At 42.5% G+C, this 23,391-nt stretch overlaps 1 protein-coding gene across 3 annotated transcripts in view; it reads left to right on the top strand.

Annotated features, from left to right (window-relative positions):
• The window catches only part of ADCY8 (adenylate cyclase 8), a 226,567-nt gene that overhangs the window by 79,406 nt on the left and 123,770 nt on the right, over positions 1-23,391 (top strand). For all 3 annotated transcript variants that reach the window (XM_032316633.1, XM_032316632.1, XM_032316631.1), the window contains exons 3-5: positions 556-686; positions 9,755-9,866; positions 20,369-20,496. In XM_032316633.1, the coding sequence (XP_032172524.1) occupies positions 556-686; positions 9,755-9,866; positions 20,369-20,496 (371 nt within the window). The remainder of the gene's footprint in view (positions 1-555; positions 687-9,754; positions 9,867-20,368; positions 20,497-23,391) is intronic.

Genomic DNA, 23,391 nt, shown 5'->3' with positions numbered 1-23,391 from the left:
TACCCCCCAAAACCAGGGCCTTCCCCAACTACCATCCCCCAAAAATCCCATCAGAGAATAAGATGATAAAGGATTTCCTCCTCTCCCTGTACTCTGTCCTTCTTGCACTACACAGGGCTGGCTCATTCTAAGCTTTCTGCTATCAGCATAAGCATCAGTCCATCCCAAAGATCCTTTCTATCCTGGTTTGAATCATGTCATGCTCTGGTCATGACCTGTTCTTGTCTGGCACCTGTCACGTTTTGTGAATGTGTATGGGTACATTTGAGTGGGTATTATTGAATGCTTGTATCCCTGTTAGCATGTAAGCTCCCCATAGTAGGACCCCCAACCATTTGGATCACCACTATCTACCCAACATCCCACATGGTGCCTGGTACATAACACACACTTGGTAGATATTGGTTGTGTTCAAGAATGGCATGAAGTTAGCAATTAATTTCTCAAGAAAGTTGGCCAAGAGCCCCAAGACTTCTGTGTGGTGCACACCTCCCCCATCTCAAACTTGCTGGTAAAGCCTTAATAAGCCTGTCCCTCTGCATTGCTTTGTTCCAGGAACGGCTTGTGCTGTCTGTGCTCCCCCGCTTTGTCGTCCTGGAAATGATCAATGACATGACCAATGTTGAAGATGAGCACTTGCAGCACCAGTTCCATCGGATCTACATCCACCGTTATGAGAATGTCAGGTAGGAACCACGGTAGCCTCCCCCCAGCTCCATGTGTGATCTGAGTGTGCGCCTGGATACTCCCATCTGACTGCCATGACTTCCGTCTGCCTGAATGTCAAAGCCTTTCTACATTTGGTTGAGTAATTCATTAACCAGTGATTATTCATCACAGAATACCTTTCCAAATTAAGGCTCAAGGAGAATGTCAGGGAAATGTAATTATATTGGCTTGCCTTGCCTTTATATTTCAAGTAGAAAAACAAAAGCCTTTTACATTATGATTGAAAAAAATAATTCCCAGATGTGATCTGGAGACCTCAGGAGTGATCACATAGCTCTTCTCCTTATATCCCTTATAACTTTCTTTAATATATAAAAATAATTACAATATAAAAATGATTACAGCTGATTTTTATTTTATTTTATTTTTAAACATATTTTTGCCCAACCATCCATCCATCCATCTACCCATTGACCCAACTACCCACCCCCCATCCACCCAACATACTCATCCCTTCATCTAGGCACACTTGCACCCAACTACCCACCTACCCACACATCCAACCATCCACCTACCCATCCATCCAGTCATCCACCCATCTACCCATCTACCCACCCACTCATCCAACCATCCACCAACCCATCCACCAAATTATCCATCCACCCACTCATCCATCCATCTACCCATTCTTGCACCCACCCACCCTTCTTTCTACCCATCCATCCATCAGTGCCCTCTCTGCCTAGAACTGCCCTGGACAATATGGTACGTACTGAAACATCAGAGGTGAGGGTTACTTGATCAGGCAGGCCAGATTTAAAATTCCAGTTCTACTTCTTCCTTGTGTGTGACCTTGGGGGATTTACATAGCTGAATCTCCAGACCCTTCCCTGTAAAATGGCATTTTAATAACCACCTTGCAGGGGTTGATGCAGATGATAGGAGTGAACATAAATACGAAGCACAGAATAGGGGTAACATATAGTAGAGCCTTGGACGTACTGTAGATGGCTTCAGACATGTCTCCTAATTAAAAGTAAAACAAGCTAACCCTGGTTGATTTAAAAGCCTGTATTGTATGGAGCACTGGGCATGATGCATAAACAATGAATCTTGGAACACTGAAAAAATTAAATTAAATTAAAAGAAAGAAAGAAAGAAAGAAAGAGTCTACAGGTAGGCTGCGTAATGGCTCACAGGATAACTGGGGAAGGATGGAGAGGCGGGCTCAGCAGATGGGCCAGAATCACAGCAGAACCCTAGGCCAGGGAGGATCCTGACTTCACTGTTTCTGCAGAATCCACTGCTTGTGTCCCCAACTCTGTCGCCTTCTCCAACACAGTTGTCACCTCTTGGATTCCTCCTGCAGTCCCCCAGGACCTGGATGTAGCTGCCTCTGCCCTACCACAACCCCCTGCTCCCCCTGCCTCTTTGCACTGTGAGTTAAAGCCTGGGGTAGATGTGGCTGATTGGCTTAGCCCAGTCACTCACCAGAAGTGCAGATTTTTCATGAGAGGATTAATAAACTAAGAAAGTTTTTTAAAAAGTGCCTGGAAAACAGATATATCTGACATTCAGCTTGTACAGTAGAATTATATCTTCCTTCCACTAAATATTATAGGGTGAAAATTCCCAAACGTAGGGGGAAATTTTATATGTTAAACAGCTCTAAAACTGACCAATGTACCTTCTTGGTTCCTTCCTTCCTTCCTGACTTTGGTCAGAGGGAAGAACAACTTTTCCTTCTTACCAGCCTCTCTGAGCATTCAGCTGGAATGCTGGGGCACTCATTCGAAAGGAAGTCCAGCAGGAAGCATGGCTCTAACCCAGCAGGAGTATCCATGGAGGTCATTATCAGAGTTTTGTCCAAAAATAGAACTACGCTGGTTAAGATGCCTGAGTTTGTAAAGCAGCCTTTTGTCAAATAGCCACTCCCATAAAAGATACTCCCCAGATCCACGAATTGGTCCCATTGATAATGGGAACTCATTAAGACCAGATGTAGACAACAGAAAGTATCTATAATTATAATACAGTGTGGGATTCTATTTTTATTTATTTTTTTATCGTGTTAGGTTAATCATCATAAAATACATCATTAGTTTTTGATGCAATGTTCTAAGATTCATTGTTTATGCACCACACCCAGTGCTCCACGCAATACGTGCCCTCCTTAATACCCACCACCAGGCTCACCCATTCCCCCAATACCCTCCCTTCCAAAACCCTCAGTTTGTTTTTCAGATCTCCACCTCTGGTAAAGTAAGCAAAGGGTACAAATAGATCATAAAAAGAACAGAGTGAGAGAATAAGGGAAATCCTAAAAGAGATGACTCTTATTTGCCATATTGAAAATTGAGTCAGCTTAGTGAAAAATATAAAAGAAAATGAATCCTAAACCAAGGGATTAGTACAAGTGAAGGCTAAAAGTGAGATCTATCTGTCTATATCTGTATTTCTATATAACATATAACATTAATTATGTATATGTGATTATTATTATCTGATATTAATGAGTATCATTGTATATACATACATATATATATATATATATATATATATGAAAAGAATGTTATGAAAGTGCCTGTCAACATAGAGAAAGTGATGGTAGGGGAGGAATATTTACCCTTAATAAAGAAAATAAAGGGAAAAAACAAATGAGACTATACACCCACACCAACACACTTAGGAGCCTTAAGTTCAATAAATGACATGTTTGGCTTTCTTTTTGCATCAATCCATTTTCAGTGCTTTCCTTAGTCAAGAACAACTGAAGTGACTTCTCTCTTCCCCACCTCACCCGTTTATTTTAAACCATAAACAGAGTTCTTAATCTTGAGACAGACCCTCTTGCAGAAAAGCACACTGCACTAAATTAGAATTAGGTTTGATGCCCTGCATTTCTCAGCGGTCTCACCCCACAGCAAAGTAGCCTTTCCTAGCAGGAGAAGAGTCTGCAGATACCTGCTGCCACATTGGACTTCTCTGGTTATCACAGAGGTGGTGGGCAGGGTGGGTGGTGTATGGCGACGGGATGCCCACAGCTCCCTCTGATTTGGGGAAGATGACCTCTGGTAGGGGCAGTGGAGCCCCTCCAGCCCACTGCAAGGCTGTTAGTTGACAAAATAAGACCAGAGATGAGAACCAGACCGGCTGCTCTGCTCTGTTCAAGCCCCCCCCAGAGCACACCAACTGCCATGGAGAGAACGTATTTTTAATTATTTCCCGTCCTGTGTCTGTCTCTTCAGGGCAACCCACCAAGTTCATTCTGTCTTCTCTGTTGCTTCTGTTGTTTGTTGTTTGGTGACCCTTCTCCAAAAACGGTCTGCTGTAAGCATCTGACTCTGGGTTACAATTCCTACAATGTGTGTACAGGTGTACATGTATCAGTACAGGGTATGATGAGGCATGTACAGGGCTTTTCCTGACCCAGGGGACTGGGAGCCAGTGGGTTAGGCTTCTCATTTCAGAACACATTCTCTGAGCCACATCTCCTGCTAGACTTTGGCTGCATCATTTCATCTTTTGGGGCCTCATATTTCTAATCCAGAAACTGCACTGTTTGCAATAAACAGACAATTTGGATTCTCATGTTGATTTCAGCTCTGTGCATCTGAGACTTCCCTAGATTCTCTCTGGGGACCCACTTGGCCATTTGATGTTTCATTGGAAGCCTTTTGGGCTTCTGGTCCCTCTCACCCCAGCCCCATTATATTTATTTCTCTTACTTTTTCCCATATATTTAAGGCACTTACATTATTCAGGGTAATACTGTCTGCTCTAGCAAATCACTTCTCAATTCCATTGATTTAAATTCAATAACATTTTTTCACACAACAGCCCACTTCTGATGCTCCTGGTTGGTCAGTGACTCAGGGACAAAGGTCCCTGAGTTTTATATTTGTGCCCTCGCCTAAGCCTCAGAGTTTTTGGCATTCAGATCCTGGAGGAAAGAGTATAGAAAAGGCACACCTGCTTCTTCACCACCTTGGCCCAGAGATGACACATGTCACTTCTGTTCAGATTCCCTTGAGGAGACCACGACTACATGGCTCTACCCAGACATGAGAGGAGAACAGGGTCCCCAGCTCAGTGGTCTTTCTTAGTAATGGGGAACAAGGATTTGGAGGATGTTAGCGTCCCTCCCAAAGCTCCCTTCACCTTCCTGTTGCCCAGCCCACACCATGTACATTGGCACATTTGCTGGTGCACGTTGTTTGGATCTACTCAAGAGGCAGATTTATCTTTACCTCTGTCAGTGATAGAGTAGACAGTTAGACAGTAGAACCTTCATCAGGGATCAGAAAACCCTCAATTTTAGAGGTTTATTCAGTCTACCTGCTTTCTGGGCTGACTGTTCTTTCCAGCCAACCCTATCCACATGTGAGGCCATCATATTGGCCATGTAGACCAGAGTTTCATGTACAAGCAAAATGAAACTGAATGGGCCCAGAGAACCTGTTGGCTGGAGAGACCTGTCTGCATGACAATCTATTAAACATTCCCTAATTCCCAAAAATTTCCCCAAAGAGTAACACTGTCTGGACTCCACTTATCAAGGGCTATGTTATGATTTAGAAGTTACCCACCCCTGGGGACAAAAATATATGTTTATAAAAAATTTAAAAAAAAAGAAGAAGTTACCCACTTGTATGTAATGATGCAGAGATGCTTCAGCGATCTCTTCTTTATTATCAAGAAAATGGAAGCTCAGAGAGATTAAATAAACTTCCCAAGGGCACACAGTTAGGAAAAAGTATCTACCCAGGACCCATGTTCCTAACGATTCTTTAGAACTGTGCTAAAGCTTTCTTGAAGTCTATTTGCAGAGTGTGTATTAGGTAATAACACTTATTTTAGCCAAATAAAAAATTTATATAACCAAATTAGATTTGAAAATTAACATGGTATCTTTAATACATGCTAAAATGAATATACTCTAAGATGATTACCATGGGAAGTTCTAAGTTCATACCTAGAGTCAAGAGATCTGACCTGGAACTCACCACTTGTTCAGACACCATTGCATGAAGTACTGTGTGTTCAGGAGACCACAAAAAATTTGATGATATTGGATCACTGAGCATATCTGAAACTCTTTTGACCTTTGGTCTCTGCATATCCATTTCTCCTTTAAGTAAGTTGCATGCCCCATAAGGGCTGTGATGGTTCTATCTACTCACCAATGTCATTCAACCACCTTGCACAAGTAGGCATTCCACTAATTAACCACTGAATGAATGAATGAACTGTTCTTAGAATAGACAGATAGATATTAACAGTTTTGGGTGAATGGATCTATTGAGTGGATTGGACGAGATGACCCTTCTACTTCCACCTGCCATGACAAAGACCATCCTTACTTCAAATGTAGCATACCAGAGTGATAGAGCACAGATTCCAAAGCCAGGCTGCCTGGTTCAAATCCTAGCTTTTCATGTCCAAGGGCAAGTTACTAAGGTCTCAGTGCCCTTATCTGTAAAATGGAGATGGTCACAGTAGGTCCTACCTCATGGATTGTTATGAGGAGCCAACAGGTTATTAACCTTAGGACAGTGCACAGTAGATACTCTGTAAATACTGTTGCTCCTCTTATTCCCATTTGTGTCGAAAGTTAGGAATTCTTTCAGCTGTAGGTAACAAATGATCTAATCACTGGTCATACTTTATCCTCTGATACCTCTCTTCTCTCATTATCTCTCAAATGCCATCATTCAATTCTAGTACATTTTTGTGAAATAATAAAAAGAGCTAACACACTGACGGAGAACCTACTGTGCCAGGAACGGTACTAATAAGCACTTGTTATCCACCAACAAGGCAGGTACTAGAATTACCTTCGGCTCACAGATCAAGCTTAGAGAAGTTCAGAAAGTTACCCAAAGTCCTGGTATTCGTAAGTGGTGAGCTGGGCTCTGAACTCTGAGCTGTCTGGACTCAAATCTTATGCATTTGGTCCTATGTACTGGGAAGATGTGCTACCGGAATCTCGTACAGGACAGTGACTATAGACTTAGTTGCCCAGAGGAAACTGAATACACTAGAAATCTAAAGGCCTCGGGCCCATGCTTATACCCCTTCACTGGGTTTCCATCACTTTCCAGACAAAGTGTATTTCTGTATTCTTGAACCTGGCTTACAAGCCCATTTCCAACGTTGCCCTACCCCACATCTCTAACACACACACTTTTTCTCTCCCTTCTTCTTTTCCCCACCCTGTTGCTCAGTGTTACCCTCTAACCAGCTACTCTTGAATTCTTGCAGATCTGTGGTACATTTGCCCCACTTCTACCTGACCCTAACAGGTGCCGATTGCTCTGCTCAGACCACCCATCCTACTCACTTTCCCATCTGTCTGGTCACATAGGTCCTTCAAAACTCAGCTGAGACTTTGCTGCATCAGGAAATTCTTGATCCTCTGTGACTGGTCATCCCCCAGTGTGTCCTTCTGTCAGATTACAGCGGTCCCCCTGTTATGCATGGTTTCAGTTTCCCACAGTTCATGGCAGTCCAGAAGCAGATGACCCTCCTCTGACTCAATGTCAGAAGGTAAACAGTAGCCTCACACTAGAAGGCTAGTGTGATTCCCCTCTCGCTTCATCTGATTATGTGGGTATTTTATCATCTCTCAAGACAAGAACAGTGGGTACAGATGTTTTCAGAGAGAGACTGTAGTTACATAACTTTTGTTACAGTATATTGCTACAATTGTTCTATTTAATTACTATTACTGTTAATCTCTTGCTGTGCCTAACTTAGAAATTAAACTCCATTATATGCATGTATGGGGGGGGCAGTCTCTATAGAGTTCAGTACTATCTGTAGGTTCAGGAATCCCCTGGAAGTGTTAGAATGGATCCTCCTCCCCTACCCCACCATTCCCTGATAAGGAGGGGTGCTGTATTCGTCTCCTGTGTTGTTTCTGTCTTTCTCCTTGTCTGGCCAACCTCAGTCCCACACTATGAGCATCTTGAGGACACACACTGCATCTTTTTTAATCATTTAATCAAACTTCCTAGTGCAATGTGTAGCTAGACACATGGTAGATGTGCAAATATTTGCTAAAATAGTAGAGGCATTACATAATTAATTCAAGCAATAGTTGTCGTTGTTGTTGTTTTTTTTTGTTGTTGTTGTTGTTGTTTTTTTAAAATCAGGGCCAGAGGATTCCTAATCAGTTCATAAATGGGTTTCAGGGAAGGTGCAAATTCCTTGAGATGAAGTGTAAAATTGTGAATACTTGTGCGTTTTTAAGAGAGAGAATTCATAGCCTCTATCAGATTCTTAAAAGGGTTTGTAATGGAGATAAATTTAAGAACCACCAAATACTGAGGTTGGTAACCAGTGTAAGTCAACATACATTCTACAGTGTCTTCTGGCTAATTAACATATCTCATTAAAACTAAGTTACATTGATTGTAAGACTCACCATTATTTTATGCAACACTAAGAAAAATAAAAACAAAAAATTGGCACACTGCTAAGATGGTATCCTAACTTCAAAGATGATACAACATGAAAAGTGTCTCTGCTGTTTTTTATGTTCTTTTTTTATTTTAATTACAATATAGTTAACACACGGTGTTATATTAGTTTCAGGCATGCAATATAGTGATTCAACAATTCTATACATGACTCAGTACTCATCACAGTGAATGGACTCTTAATCTTCTTCACCTATTTCACCCATCCCCCACTAACCTCCACTCTGGTGACCACCAGTTTGTTCTCTATGGTTAACAGTCTGTTTCTTGGTTTGTCTCTCACTCTTTTTCCCCTTTGCTCATTTTTTTTGCTTGTTTCTTGAATTCAACATAGGAGGGAGATCATATGGTATTGGTCTTTCTCTAACTGACATATTTCACTTAGCATTATACTTTCCAGCTCCAACCATGTCATTGTGAATGGCAAGATTTTACTCTTTTTAAGGGCTGAATAATGTCCTGTTGCATATATACACCACATCTTCTTTATCCAGTCATTCATTGATGGACACTTGGTCTACTTCTATAATCTGGCTCTTGTAAACTATACTGCAATAAACATAAGGGTCTATATTTTTTTCAAATTAATGTTTTCTTGTTCTTTGGATAAATACCCAGTTGTGAAATTACTGGATCATTTAATTTTTTGAGGACTCCATGCTGTTTTCCACAGTGGCTGCACCAGTTTGCATTCATACCAACAGGGCACGAGGCTTCCTTTTGCTCCACACAGAGGGGCCTCCACTCTGGCCTGGGTCCCTGAGCTGGTGCAGTGAGGTGGGATGGAGCACTGCCCTACAGTTTAAATGGACAACCCCAACTCTGCCTCGTGCTTTGTGGGGACTATTAGGCAAGTCTCCTTGCCTCTCTGAGCCCCAGTTTGCTCATCTTCACAGTGGAGTGGCATCCTCACATACCCCTGGGTGGAAGAACTAAAGCAGTGTTCATACAGTGCTTTGCTTTCAGAAGGCTTTCAAGCACTACCCCCTTCCCTTATGCCAAACATATGCAGAGCTATGACCTGACCTCACTTAAATCCTTAGACAATGTGAGAGTTTTAGACCATGAAATATTCTGCCTGAGGTCTCCCAGCTCTGCCACCTAGTCCCATAATTTTTGAAAAATGCCACCTTCTATTTGCCTGCAATTTTAGGTATGTCATTTGCTGGAGAGAATGAGTTTTTTTTTTTTTTTTTTTTAATTCTTTGTTCCCCTGTTTTAATTTCACACTGTGCTCACGGCATCTGCATTGTTGTTCATTGTGAAAATAGGTAATTCATAAAGCTTCATTTTGCTTTCCACAACAAACTGATCTGTTCATAGTGAGAAATTCCCTTTGGGGTTGTTTGCATTGCCCACACTCCATGGTCCTGCACAGGAAGAAGGGCTTTCCTTTGCCCCTTTGTCCTTCCTGAACCCCTGGGTGGACTCTGTCTGCTGAGATATTTGTTAAATACTGACACATTCCTCCTGACTCTCATGGCAGGGAGAGCTAGAATCTCGGGCCACGGTTGAGTTATTTGGATGGTGTTGATGTCTTCCAGGATGGAGTAAAATATTAATATGCTTTCTCCCCACCCCGTCCCTCCCCTGTTGTCTAGTATTCTTTTTGCAGATGTTAAAGGATTTACCAACCTCTCCACGACCTTGTCTGCCCAGGAGCTGGTCCGGATGCTCAACGAGCTCTTTGCCAGATTTGATCGACTGGCTCATGTGAGTTGAATTTAATTCCCTTCTAGTCTTTTGTAAGAGTGAGGGACTGCATGTGAAATTAAGGAGAGGAGAACTCAGGCTTCTCACCAATATCTCCTTCCCTGCTTCCTTTTCCCTGGCTTGGACCCTCAAGACCCACAACTTCTAGGGAGCAATGTTAGTTATTTACAGATCTCGGATGGGAGGTTTGTCAGATTAATTTTCCCAATTGTGTGATAGCTGGTTGAGTGACAGTTAAGCCAAAACCTTTTTTATCTGTTTTCTGGCCCCTCCCCCTGTTACGTCCCCCTTCATGTGGCCAGGCGCCACCCAGCTGCAGCCTCAGTTTGGTTCAGGCAGTCATGGCTGCCTGTAGCTTCCCAGCCAACTCCAGCCATCTGAAACGAATTAGCTTGTTCTTAAGAGCCAGTAATCCACTGGACCGCCATTTTATTTGGCCTAACCTAACAGCTTTGTTTTTAGCAAATAGGACACTATCTTTATTTTTCAGCTGGCTCAAGAGAACAGACTAAAGGAGATGGACTTTTGCTCTCAAAATCCAGATTCCTAGTCCTAAAGCATGCATGTTGCAGAAGAACATCATTGTCACACTGTGTTTCAGAGTGGGCTTTAGGTCCAAACAGGCATGCCTTAATTTCCTTCTTTGTAAAGTGTGTTTCTATCAGTGCCAACTTTACCAGGCTCTCGAGAGAGTCCCATGCAACCACATCAAGTGGGAGTTCATTTTTCAGAGCATCCAAATGTCCGAATTTAAGGCTGCCTGCCTCCAAGGAGAGCCATTCAGATTTGCATCTGAATACCTGCTCGGTGTTGTGCACTGTGCTATATGTCGTGAGTGTGGGAATAACAAAAACACACTTTGTCCTAGCCAGAGACACATCAATAAATGATCAATGCACAATGTGTTGTGTGTATGATGAGGGTTAAGTCTGGGATGTTGTAGGAAGATAGACTCTACAATAACCCTTGCATCACAGAAGACTTTCCAGATAAAGTGATTCTTAGACTGAGTCTCAAAAATGGGAAAACGAATACAATGGAATAGTATTCAGCAACAAAAAGGAGTAAACCACCGAGACACGCAGCAATATCAGGGAATCTCCAAAGCAATATGCCAGGTGAAAGAAAACAGACCAAAAAGCCTAGATACTTTATGATTTCATTTATAAGACATTCTAGAAAAGGCAAAATTATAAGGGCAAAAAAGAGACAAATGGTGGCCATGCGTTGGAGGTAGATGAAGCAGATTGATTGCACAGAAAAATGGGTGCAGTGAGTTGGGGAGTGATGTAGCTCTCCACAAGTGAGCAGGACTGTACACTTCATCAAAATCACCAGCTTATTATTTATAAATTATAAATATTTATTGCTTATAAAAAATTTATTATTTATAAACTATACACCAATTAGCAAAGTGAAGAAGACAGGGACAGTCATTTTTTTTTTTTTAAAGGATATCTTTATTTATTTGAGAGCCTGAGCAGGAGGAGCAGAGGGAGAGAATCTCAAGCAGACTCCAGGCTAAGTGCAGAGCCTGACATAGGGCTCGATCCCAGAACCATGAGATCACTGAGCTGAAACCAAGAATTGGATGCTTAACCAACCGTGCCACCCAGGCACCCCTAGGAGGGAAGGTCATTTTATACCAAGGGAGAGTGAAAATAAAGATGCTACCTTGTATGTGTGGGAAAACCAGAAGGGATTCAGCTTTGCAAGAGGAGCAGGTGAAGGTCGGGAGGGATGGAGATGAGGTTAGGGAGATGACCAAGGACCCGCTAAGGAATCCGCCTTGTAACCTGTAGCTACTGGACAGCTATAAATAAGAGACTTGACCTGGCAGAGGAGGAGGGGAAAGCTGAGCCCCCTCCCTACTCCCCCCTGCCACATCCTAAGGAGAAGGGTTGAGTTTACCAGAAAGACTGGGAATTTGGAGGTGGGAAAGAACATATCCCATTTCCTTTACTGTTTTACCTCTGGGGTCTTGGTGTCAGTTACAATAGTTATTCTACTTCATATTATGGTTCTGACTATTTCCACTCAAAGACCTCAGATGACCAAAAATGGCCCTCCAGAGAGAACCAACAGATGTCATCAGGGTCAATTTTTAGTTTCATGATAAACTCCACTGACCCCGGGACAGGGTTGCTAAGTAATATCTAACCCAGGTTGTTCAACTAGCATTTATTGCTAGGTACCGTGCAAGACTCTGGCAAGACAAAACCCATCCTGGACCTCAAGAAGCTCACGTCTGGGAAAGTAAGAGCAGATCCATAGGAACTGCAGGGCAATGTGTTCAGGCAATAACAGATGCAGAAGTCCTGGGGGAGGAAGGAATGAGCAGCCAGTGCTTGGGTAGTGGGGGTGGGGGCGGAGCATAGTGGTGATTTGGTAGCACCCAGAGAAGTTGCCGTGTGCAGGCTGGGTCTTGAGGAAGAGCAGAAGCTTGCCTGGTATCAAATTAGACCGAAGAGAACAAACAGAAATACCTTCGAGGCTGAGCTGTGGTGTACACATAGGAAAGTGTGAAAATTCAAGAACATGCTGCTTGTTTGAGGAGCTCTAAGAAGCTAAAGATTGGGACGCCTGGGTGGCTCAGTCAGTGAAGTTTCTGCCTTCGGCTCAGGTCATGATCTCAGGGTCCTGGGATGGAGCCTCGCATCGGGCTGCCTGCTCAGCGGGGAGTCTGCTCTTCCTTCTCTCCCTGCCTTTGCACACGCACCTGTGCTCTCTCTCTCTCAAATAAATAAATAAATAAAATCTTAAGGAAAAAAAGAAGCTAAAGATTACTAGAACATCAAGGTCAAGGAAACTGTAGTGCAAAAAGAGCTTGGAGAGGAAGCAGAAGTACGTTTGGAGGGCATAGTGCAACTTTTAAGGGATGTGAACTTTGTCCGGTAACCCCTGTAACTGAGCTTACTCCCTGGTCACCTTACACATGGTGTGGGGGGAGGAGGGAGACAAGGTACACAGCCTGTTGGTCCCCAGGGGGTGCAAGAAGCTATCATCCATCTTCTGGGATGAGTCTTACTGAAATTTTAAGATAAACTTTTTGGAGGAAAAAAAAGAAAACAAATTAAGTACAGATCCATGATGAAGGAAAATTATTATTAATTTGATAAGACTATTAAATATTCATCAACTGCCTGGTGTATGCTACTTACTGTTATGGGTCTTTGCCCTGGAACCTCAATTCAGTTCTCACAACAGACCGATGGAACTTATTGTTCCCATTTTACAGAATGAATGACTGAGGCTCAAAGAAGTAATCTTCCTAGAACCACTGGTAGGTGGGTATCTGTGATTCTGGACAACTGGGCCAGGTGTTTGATTTTTTTTTTTTTTCTAAGATTTTGTTCATTCATTTGAGAGAGATTAAGAGCACAGGAGGAGAGTAGAGGGAGAAGCAGGCTCCCCGCTGATCAGGGAGCCCAACTCAGGGCTCAATCCCAGGACTCTGGGATCATGACCTGTGCAAAGAGCAGACAGTTAACTGATTGGGCCACCCACAACTGCCAGAAGTGCTCCCTCATGACCCCCAGCAATGCCACAGGCACTTCAGGAGACAGAACAGAAGACATTGACAGATGTGTTGCTACCCTTGCGGGTGCTTGAAGGATTAGACTCATGGGACTTCAGGTGTCGGCTGGACTTGAATGTTGTACCTGTGCAGATCTCTCTGTGTGTCTGCGTTTTCTATCAGAATTGCAACAGAGGATAAATGGGGGGGGGGGGGGGGGGGGACAAAGCAAAACACATGAAATGTCTCTTAACCTAGCGTTGTCTCCAAATAAATACTCAGCACCCATTAGTGCTCCGTAGCTCTGACCCCCACCCTGGGTGCATCAGTATCTACTACTCTCAGGGACCTCCCTGGAAGAGTTTGACAAACGCTACCAATGAGAACAATTCCACTCACCTGGAAATGAGGAAACCTGCTTTCAGGGTTTTAACCAACAGTGTTAAACTCTGCTTCTGTATAAAAGGGTTTTAGAGCGGGGCCCTTTTTGCATTTTTTTAGCATCAGAATTCTGTGGCTTTATAAAGATTCTCTCTCTGCCACACCATGATTTTTCCGCTGTAGATTTTGTTTACGTTGCATATCAAAGATAATTCATCCTGCATGTGAATTTCACACACTGTACCTGTTTCTCTACGGCATTACTGAAATGCAGGAAACTTCAAAGCTTCCTCTAAAAATTCCTTTTAGTTTGATTGAACTCCTGAGAGCCCTTGTGGTTCAGGCTGTTCAGAATAGAGCTTTTGTTTGTTTGTTTTCTTTTTCTTTTTTTAAGATTTTATTTATTTATTTGAGATAGAGAGAGAGCGCATGAGTTGGGGGAGGGGGAGAGGGAGAGAGAGAGACACACAGATTCCCTGCTGAGCAAGCGGACCGATGCGAGATTCAATCCCAGGACCCCGGGATCATGACCTGAGCCTAAGGCAGATGCTTAACCAACTGAACCGCCCAGGCGCCCCTGTTTTTGTTTTTTGACCCTTGATAGTGCCCTTGGCAAATTTTGTAGCTTTCTGTCTTTGATTTTCTTTTTTTTTTTAATAATCTCTGCCTACCCCTCCCCCATCAGAATCAGGAATGAAGAATTTGCATGCTATTATAAAGGCTTCAAAATTGTAAGACAAAGAACATATTTACGGTTACACAGTTGACATGATTACATCTTAACCCTTATTTTAAATTGCTGACAAACTGGAAGCAACGTAAACTATTGCAGGAAGGAATAAATCCAGCACAATCGGAAGTGAATAAACAGATTAAAAAGAATGAGCTAGCCATTTTTGTACTGACATAGAAATTCAAGACCTGTTTTGCCTGAAAAAAGCATGTCTCAGATCCATATGCATATAATACGTTTATATGTTTATGTTATATAACATACCTAATTTTAGATGTTTAGAATATGGCTGTTGCGCATGAAAAATAGTACATATATATAAACACGTAAGGTACATTTGGATGCAAAGCAGCCTCTGAGGTGGGGAAGGGAGCCAGGCTTCCAGGCGGCCTCGTGACTGAGGAGGAGGGACTGCCCAGGGGGATTTATCTACTAGGACAATATATTCATGTCACCTGTGTAATTAGAATTAAATAGACTCATAAAACTGTTATGGTTTCTAATACAGCTTTTTAAGAAATACATGTTTTTGTTCTGAGAATCTTTCATTTTTTTTTTTAAAGATTTTATTTTATTTGTCAGAGAGAGAGCAAGAGAGAGCAAAAGTGGGGGAGGGGCAGAGGGAGAAGCAGGCTCCCAGCTGAGCAAGGAGCCAGATCCCAGACTGGTCATGGAATCATGACCTGAGTAGAAAGCAGATGCTCAACTGGCATCCCACAGCCTTTCACTTTTTATTGACTTCTTTCTGATTACTAAAGCCATACTTACTCATTACGTAAAATTCAAACATCGAAAGTATAGAAAATGCAGCAAGTATACATCCTTGTAATCCTATCCCTCCTCAACAATATAACCGTCTTTGATAATTTGGTGCTCTTATTATTTCATTATCATCTATGATCAACATGATTTCATAAACTTCCAAAATCGTTATACCATATCACAGCCATCGAGATGGGAAGAAAAGGATTATATTAAGGCTCACTCGATAAAATCTGCAAGAAGACCCTCACCCTACTTTATTTTTCTTTTTCAGTATCTTTTTTCAAAGCAAAATGCTTCCTTAATATAAACTTCCAGAAGCAGTTTCTGGTAAAAAGAAGTTGCTTGGATATTACTGTCAGGTCATCTGACAGCTCACAGGAACTGATCAGAAAAACGTGCCTGCAAATTGACAGAACTTGACAGATCAGTCAGGTCTTTCATGTGTATATATTTTTATACACACACACACACACACACACACACACACCATTTGTGTGGGGCTCAAAGTTTTTCAAAGAGGCTGCCAGCCTCACCTTTGTTTATAAAAAAAAATGGACCCTGGGCACAGACACATTCACCCCATTATGTGTGTCTCCTCCAGAAGGATGATAAACCATTTTACACCATTTGTGTCCAAAACACATTTCTGTCAGGAGAGCTACCATTCTGGACTCCGTCATCATGTCTTCAGTTTCCTGGAGAAAGAGCGTGGAGTTCAGCAAAGGTAGACAGACATGGGTGCGAGTTCCAGCGCTGTCTCTTACTTGCTTTGTGACCTTCGCTTACTTAAGCCGTCTGTGAAACGGCACGTGATCAAAGTGTGCTCATGAAGACTCACCAAGCTAAATGGAATGCAGTTAACACATCTCCTGGCACATAGTAAATGCTCAATAAATATTACTTCTTTTCCCTACTTAAGTTTTTTCAAAATGCTTTTATATCTATTTTCATAGAAAATCACTGATTAAGAGTTGATGAATATCACATGCAGCCCATAACACTTTTTTTAAGTTTTTATTTAAATTCCAGTTAGTTAACATACAGTGTGATATTAATTTCAGGTATACAATACAGTGATTCGGCAACTCTCTACATCACCCAGTGCTCATCCCAAGAGCACTCCTTAATCCCCATCACCTATTTCACCTCTAACCCCACCCTCCTCCCCCACTCTGGTAACCATCAGTTTCTTCTCTACAATCAAGAGTCTGTTTCTTGGTTTCTCTCCTCTCTCTTTTTCCCCTTTGCTTATTTGTTTTGCTTCTTAAATTCCACATGAATGAAGTAATATGGTATTTGTCTTTCTCTGACTGACTTATTTTGCTTAGAATTACACTCTCTAGTTCCACATGTGCAAGTCAGATTTCATTCTTTTTTTTTTTTTTTTTTTTTTTTTTAAATATTTTATTTATTTGTCAGAGAGAGTGAGCGAGAGCGAGCACAGGCAGACAGAGTGGAAGGCAGAGTCAGAGGGAGAAGCAGGCTCCCTGCAGAGCAAGGAGCCCGATGTGGGACTCGATCCCAGGACGCTGGGATCATGACCTGAGCCGAAGGCAGCTGCTTAACCAACTGAGCCACCCAGGCGTCCCAGATTTCATTCTTTTTTATGGCTGAGTAATATTCCTGTGTGTGTGTGTGTGTGTGTGTGTGTGTGTGTGTGTGTGTGTGTCACCTCTTCTATATCCATTCAACAGTTATCAAAAGAAAAGCCTTCTGCAAAACAAAGGAAAAATCAACAAAACCATAAGATAACCTATAGAATGGAAGAAAATATTTATAAATGACATATCTGATAAAGGATTAGTATCCAAAATATATAAAGGACTTATAAAACTCAACACTCAAAAAAATAAATACTCCAATTAAAAAATGGGCAGACGATGTGAATAGACATTATTCCAAAGGAGACATGCAGATGGCCGACAGACACATGAAAAGATGCTCAACATCACTCATCATCAGGAAAATGCAAATCAAAACTACAGTGAGATACCATCTCACACTTGTATGAATGGCTAAAATCAACAACACAAGTAACAACAGATGGTGGTGAGCATGTGGAGAAAGGGGAACCCTCATGCACTGTTGGTAGAAATGCAGACTGACACAGCCACTCTAGAAAATAGTATGGAGTTTCCTCAAAAAGTTAAAAATAGAATTACCCCAAAATCCAGCAAAAATACTAATTCAAAAGGATACATGTATCCCAATGTTTATAGCGGCATTACTTACAACAGCCAAATTATGGAAACAGCCTAACTATCCATCAACTGATGAGTGGATAAAGAAGATGTGTGTGTGTGTGTGTGTGTGTGTGTAAAAAAACTGAGCCACAAAAAGAATAAAATCTTGCCATATCATTATTTTAGCCAGCTTATCTGTAGCACAGGAAATTTTTCACATTATTTCCTATCTCTCATATGAAAATCTTCATATATAAAGACAGGTGTAGATCCTACCTGTCCTCCTTGTTCGGGACTATTATGACAAGACTCAAAAGAAGAAAGATCTGAACATAGGGATGGCTGTTTCCAGGTGTTTGTGGTCATTGCTACCATTCTAACTGATGGTCATGCTTACTTCATTATGTATTAAGAACACGGTGGGTTACTTTGACACATTTCCTAGATGGGGAATTGAAACTCTCATCTCAGTGATGTCAGTGATTCGGCCAAGGTCAAAGAGCTGGTAAATGTGACCAGAATCCAAAAGTTGGATTCTTAGACTAAAGCAGTTCCTCTCTACCCTTCCCCTCTTTCCTCCCCAGTGCCAGCCCTCAGCGCTCCAGACTACCATTAGCTCGAGTCACTCAGAGCAGTTTCTGCCCCCAAGAGTGTGTTTGACTGAATGCACCTACTGAGTCTCTCAGCCTCAGTGTTCTCAGCAAAATCTCAATCTGACTTATTTTATCAGTGGTTCTCAAATGCTCTTTCATAATCAAATATCAGGAAGTTCAATTTGTGGCCATGAGATAAAATATACACATACTTATCTGCAATGTACTGAGTTTTTATGATAATTTTATTTAGTTCCAAAATGTTCTTTTAAGAATGTCTTTTTTACTTTTTAGGTTTAAAAATGCCCTTTCTTAAAAAAAAATGCCCTTTCTTTCATGAAGTCATGGGCATAGTGGATGGTACTTGGGGTTTTTTTGTTTGTCTGTTGATGGATTTTTCATACTTCTCTTTGGCAAAACACAAAATTGAACTTTATAGCAGTCCCTTGGGCCTTCTTGTTTTGCTTTGTTTTTATAACTGTCCCAGACATGCCACAGATCTGGAAAATGCCAGGAACTGTAGGCCAAGTACTCTCTGGCTCTGTTCCAGCCATATACTAGGGGTCTTAGGGAGACACAGCTGAAGGTCTGGAGCTTCCCTTATTGATCAGACCCCCCATTAGAAGGTCTCTTGCAAAATTAGCTCAACAAAGCAGCCAAAAGACAGGAACCACAAGCTCCCAAAAATAACCTTGGGACAGCTGTGCATGCCATCAGAGTTCTGAAGACTACATCTGAGCCCATTTGGGAAGGTTGGCAACATCCTGCCAATCTGATCCAGGCGGGAAAGCACTTGTGCCAGTTCTCTTTCTCTTTTCTCTGTCTGATATTTTTGTTTTGTATTGTGAGAATGATTTCATTCATTTGTTACCCAAACACAATGACTGAATCCCCTGATCCAATCAGGAAACCATCATGGTGCTATCTAGGTTGGCAGGACAAGGTGTCCACTGTGCTGCTTGTGTCCCTGTGCGTGCCTCCTCTCCTCTGTCCTTGGATCCTGCTCCCCCAGGGAGAACCTTGCACTCACAAACCGTGTAAGCTTTTAGGACTTCAGATCTGGGATGCATCTCAGAGGTCGTTCGGTTCCACCCATGTAACCAAGGAAGCCAAAAGAGAAAGTCATCTGCCCACGATCACAGACAAATGTGAGAAAACTGGGTCAAGAGTCCCACTCCTCATCACAGAGACAGTCGACACTGATGTAGTACCCTGTCTGCTGGACCCCATATTAAACCTCCACACACCTCATCTTACCATCCTCACAGTCAAAGACGAGGTCCCATTCTTTTACCATTTTACTGATGAGGCAACTGAGGCTCAGAAGATAAGTTAGCTGTAGGGGCATAGGATTTAATCCAGTGCCATGTGATTCTTTAGCCAGTGCTCTTAGTCCCTACGTTATGCTGCCTGAAGGTCTCTTTCCTTGAAAACCTGCATCATCCAACCTCTTCCCACCCAGCGTGAAAACGCACCTTTTCCCTGGTGCTTGTTGTTCTTTGAGACTCCGTAAGAATCGTGTCCTCAAGACTGTGAATCTGTCAAACATCTGTGCCATCCTCCGTACCTATGAGGTACTGAAGGTACTACTCTTACCTTAACGAGGATAAAAATTGTATCTACTTGATAGGCTTGTTGTGAGAGTTAACACTGTTTAATATAGGGTGCATCAGAGAGCTTATTAATAATTTCGTGTCAGGGACAATGCTTGATTTAATCATAGTTCCCTATTGACATTTTTTTTCAATGAATAAACATATGAACTCACACATGAATAAAATGATATGTGAGACAGAGTCAGACCCTCTTCTTAAAGTGTCAGTACCTTAGTTGGGAAAGGGCCTAAAACAGAGTTGAAATAGTAGGCATCCCTGGGTGGTTTGTACTTTTAATTGCTTATTCTTGAGTTAAGACTACTAAAAACTATTAATTCAGAGATCTGTCCTGTGAGAAAAAGACACTGATGAGCAGGATTCACAGGGGAACACTGAACATGTGTTTTAAATGCCCACTCTTGGCCAGGCCTGCCCACCCGATGGGTGTTCATCAGAAGGTTAGTAGGTGGCAGAGCTGGGATACAGCCCTGTATTTGTTGAGCTCAAACTCCAGTGTTTATCTGTGACTCTATTCTACCTCTGAGCCCTTCAAACTTTTATTTAGGGTACCCCACCCACCTCTTAGGAAGATGATAGAAGTGTATTTCAAAGGTAGGTGTTCCCCCACGCCCAGGGTGAAGACTGCCTGACCGCCCTGCCTGCTTTCCCAAGTCTTTCAGAAGCACTTACCTGTCTGCTGACTCAGTCCTCTCCTCTCCACCCTGTTCCTTCCAGGAGCATCACTGCCTTCGCATTAAAATCCTGGGGGACTGTTACTACTGTGTTTCAGGGCTTCCTGAGCCCCGCCAGGACCACGCCCACTGCTGCGTTGAAATGGGCCTCAGCATGATCAAAACCATCAGGTAATCTGGCTTCTCCTCCATAATACCCAAGCCTTCAATGTGCATGAAGACACACCGCCCCATCCCTCCTTGGAGGTGGATGATGTGTTTGTTGTTTGACTTATGACACAAAAACTGCACGCCCATTAACTCTCCCGTATGAACCAATGAACCTGCCAGCTTCATTACGTTCCTGGTATACCTTCCTTTGTCCAGCATATTGGTATTATCAGTGTCCTTGTGGGGATACAGCAAGGACCAAGTTGACTGTGGTGATTGCCTTCAGGGAGTGCAGTGCAATGAGAGAAAACTCAGTATGGTACAGTAAGTTCTAAGATGAATCCAACCCAGGATGTACAGAAGGAGATAGAGGAAGAAAAGCTCATTTGGGCCAGGGTGCTGGAGAAGGCTCTCCAGAGTAGAGCTGTCTCAGCTGTTTTCTAAAAGGTGAGCAAACCTTAGATCCTGGGGGAGTGGAGAGTGTGGCTGGACATGTGGGGGGTCAGGATGTGCTACAGTGACAGCTGGTAGAGTCTGGGGAGGAAAAAGTGGTGACAGATGGATTGCAGGCTGGGAGCAGACAGGGCTTACAGACATTCTCAGCCATAATAAGGGTTGTGTTTTAGCCTGAGGCCAACAGGAAATCATCATAGGGCCACCACCAGGGTTGGTTTCATGAGTGTGTGACAAGTGCCTTTGGCTTTGGTCAGTGTATCTGGCAAATAGAAGCTTAATCATGAGGTCAAGGATTTTGGAATTAGACTGCTTGTGGCTTTAAGACAGAAGCTCAGTGGTGTCAGAGCTCCCCTTGAGGATCCAGATAGGAAGCTCCAAATCAAGCCTCCAGGCACTACAGCCTTCCCTGACCACAGCAAAAACAGTAAAGAGGGTACATGGGCAGAAATCTTCTCTGTGGCTTATGCCTTCATCTTATAAGGGAAGAATACTGCCATTAAGAGGCCAGAAAAATCTTCTAAGGAACTCAGTCTTGGTTGTATGGTCTAATAGGTATGTTTGTGATCCTTGGCTGTGTCAGTCTGGTTTAAAGACCAGCAGGAGAGCAACTTGTGCACCCCCCACACAATCTCCACTGAAGGCTTAGATCACCTGACGGCTTCCGAAACCAATCCTGGAGTGGGCAGGAGGGATGTAAGCAATTGCGGCCGTGACCAACACCGTGTGCCTGACGCCTTCAACTTGCTGACAGATCCCCGACTTCATTCGAGTTTGGGGCAGAGGTCTGTTGACATCAGGAAAGACTGTGTAGTCCCCTAATTAAGAAAAGGATGGAAGCTCTTTCCCTAAATATGATTTTGTTTCATTGATGTGATACTGGTCATTTCAAGACTTGGCCAGATATCGGGACGCCTGGGTGGCTCAGTTGGTTAAGCAGCTGCCTTCGGCTCAGGTCATGATCCCAGCGTCCTGGGATCGAGTCCCACATCGGGCTCCTTGTTTGGCAGGGAGCCTGCTTCTCCCTCTGCCTCTGCCTGCCACTCTGTCTGCCTGTGCTTGCTCTCGCTTCTCTATGACAAATAAATAAAATAAAATCTTAAAAAAAAAAAAAAAAAAAAGACTTGGCCAGATATCACGTTCCTGGTGGGTAGACATGCTACCCTGGCAGACCCTCAGGGTCTCACCTCTGGAACCAACACATCACCAGAGCCCAGTCAAGATGGCATTGTGCTTTGCTATGGGGGATATGATGAAAATCCCACCATCACTATCCCTGAGACCAAGTAGAGAGGTGGAGGAAGAGATAAGACATGCCCCCTTTCTGACAGAAATGCAGAAGTTCTCACTTCTAAGAACAGTGGAGAGAGGAGCCCTCAAATTCCAACCCAGAGTTCCTTCTAGGTATGTGGAAAAGATTGAAGATACTTCTTAGCTGTTAATTTGGACACTTGTGAGTCTTGCCCTGAAAACTGGGATGAATTGTAATATGTTAACTAGCTTCAAGGGAGACAATGGGCCTGACGCCCAGAAGGCTTGCTGTCTTATTTGCATTCTACAGCTAATTAGGTGTGTGAACTTTATTCTACCAGCCAACTGGTAGGTAGATCAACAATAAAAAAAAAAATCTGCGGAGCTCTACCAAGTGTTAGATGCTGCCATTTTAGTCCCTGGAAGTACAGTGATAAACAGGTCACAGAGCGTCTTTCTCTTGCCCATGAGTGTCCATTAGGGAGATGACTTGGATTTGCTGTCTGAGAAATGATGAAATTGGGCCACCTCTGAAGTCTCTGCCAGTTCTGAAAATCTGCGATTTTTGATCAACCACATCAAAATCAAGTTTAAGTAGCAAAACTTGTCACAGACTTTCTTTTTAATATTTTTATTTTTATGGTGATATAATTGACAAAAATTATGTATTTAAAGTGCAGTATGATGATCCGCTATATTGATACATTGTAGAAAAATTATATAGTCAATTAATGCATCCATTGCCTCATGTAACAATCTTTTTCTCTTTTTTTGGCGAGAGCATTTAAGATCTACTCTTCTGGCAAATTTCAAGCACAGCATTATTAACTATAATCACCATTCTATACATCAGATCGCAGAACTTACTTATAATGAAAAGTTTGTACCCTTTGACCCATATCACCTCATTCATTTCCCCCATTCCCCTTAGCCCTGGCAACCACCCTTCTACTTTGTTTCTATGAATGTGACTTTTTGGTTTTGGGTTTTGGGTTTTCTTAGATTTCACATACACAGTATTTGTCTTTCTTTGTCTGGCTTCTGTCATTTAGCATAATGCACTCCAGGATCATCTTTGTTGAAGCAAGTGGTGGGATTTCCTTATTTTTTAAAGCTAATTAATATTCCAATGTGTGTGTGTGTGTGTGTGTGTGTATACAAGGATTTCCTTCTTTTTTCAAGCTGGTTAATATTCTATTATATGTATGTGTG

Source organism: Mustela erminea, chromosome 16 (assembly GCF_009829155.1).
Source record: "Mustela erminea isolate mMusErm1 chromosome 16, mMusErm1.Pri, whole genome shotgun sequence".
In the NCBI taxonomy this organism is placed as follows: domain Eukaryota; kingdom Metazoa; phylum Chordata; class Mammalia; order Carnivora; family Mustelidae; genus Mustela; species Mustela erminea.
Note: the sequence above shows the minus strand (reverse complement) of the source record. Positions and strands in the feature narration are given on the sequence as shown.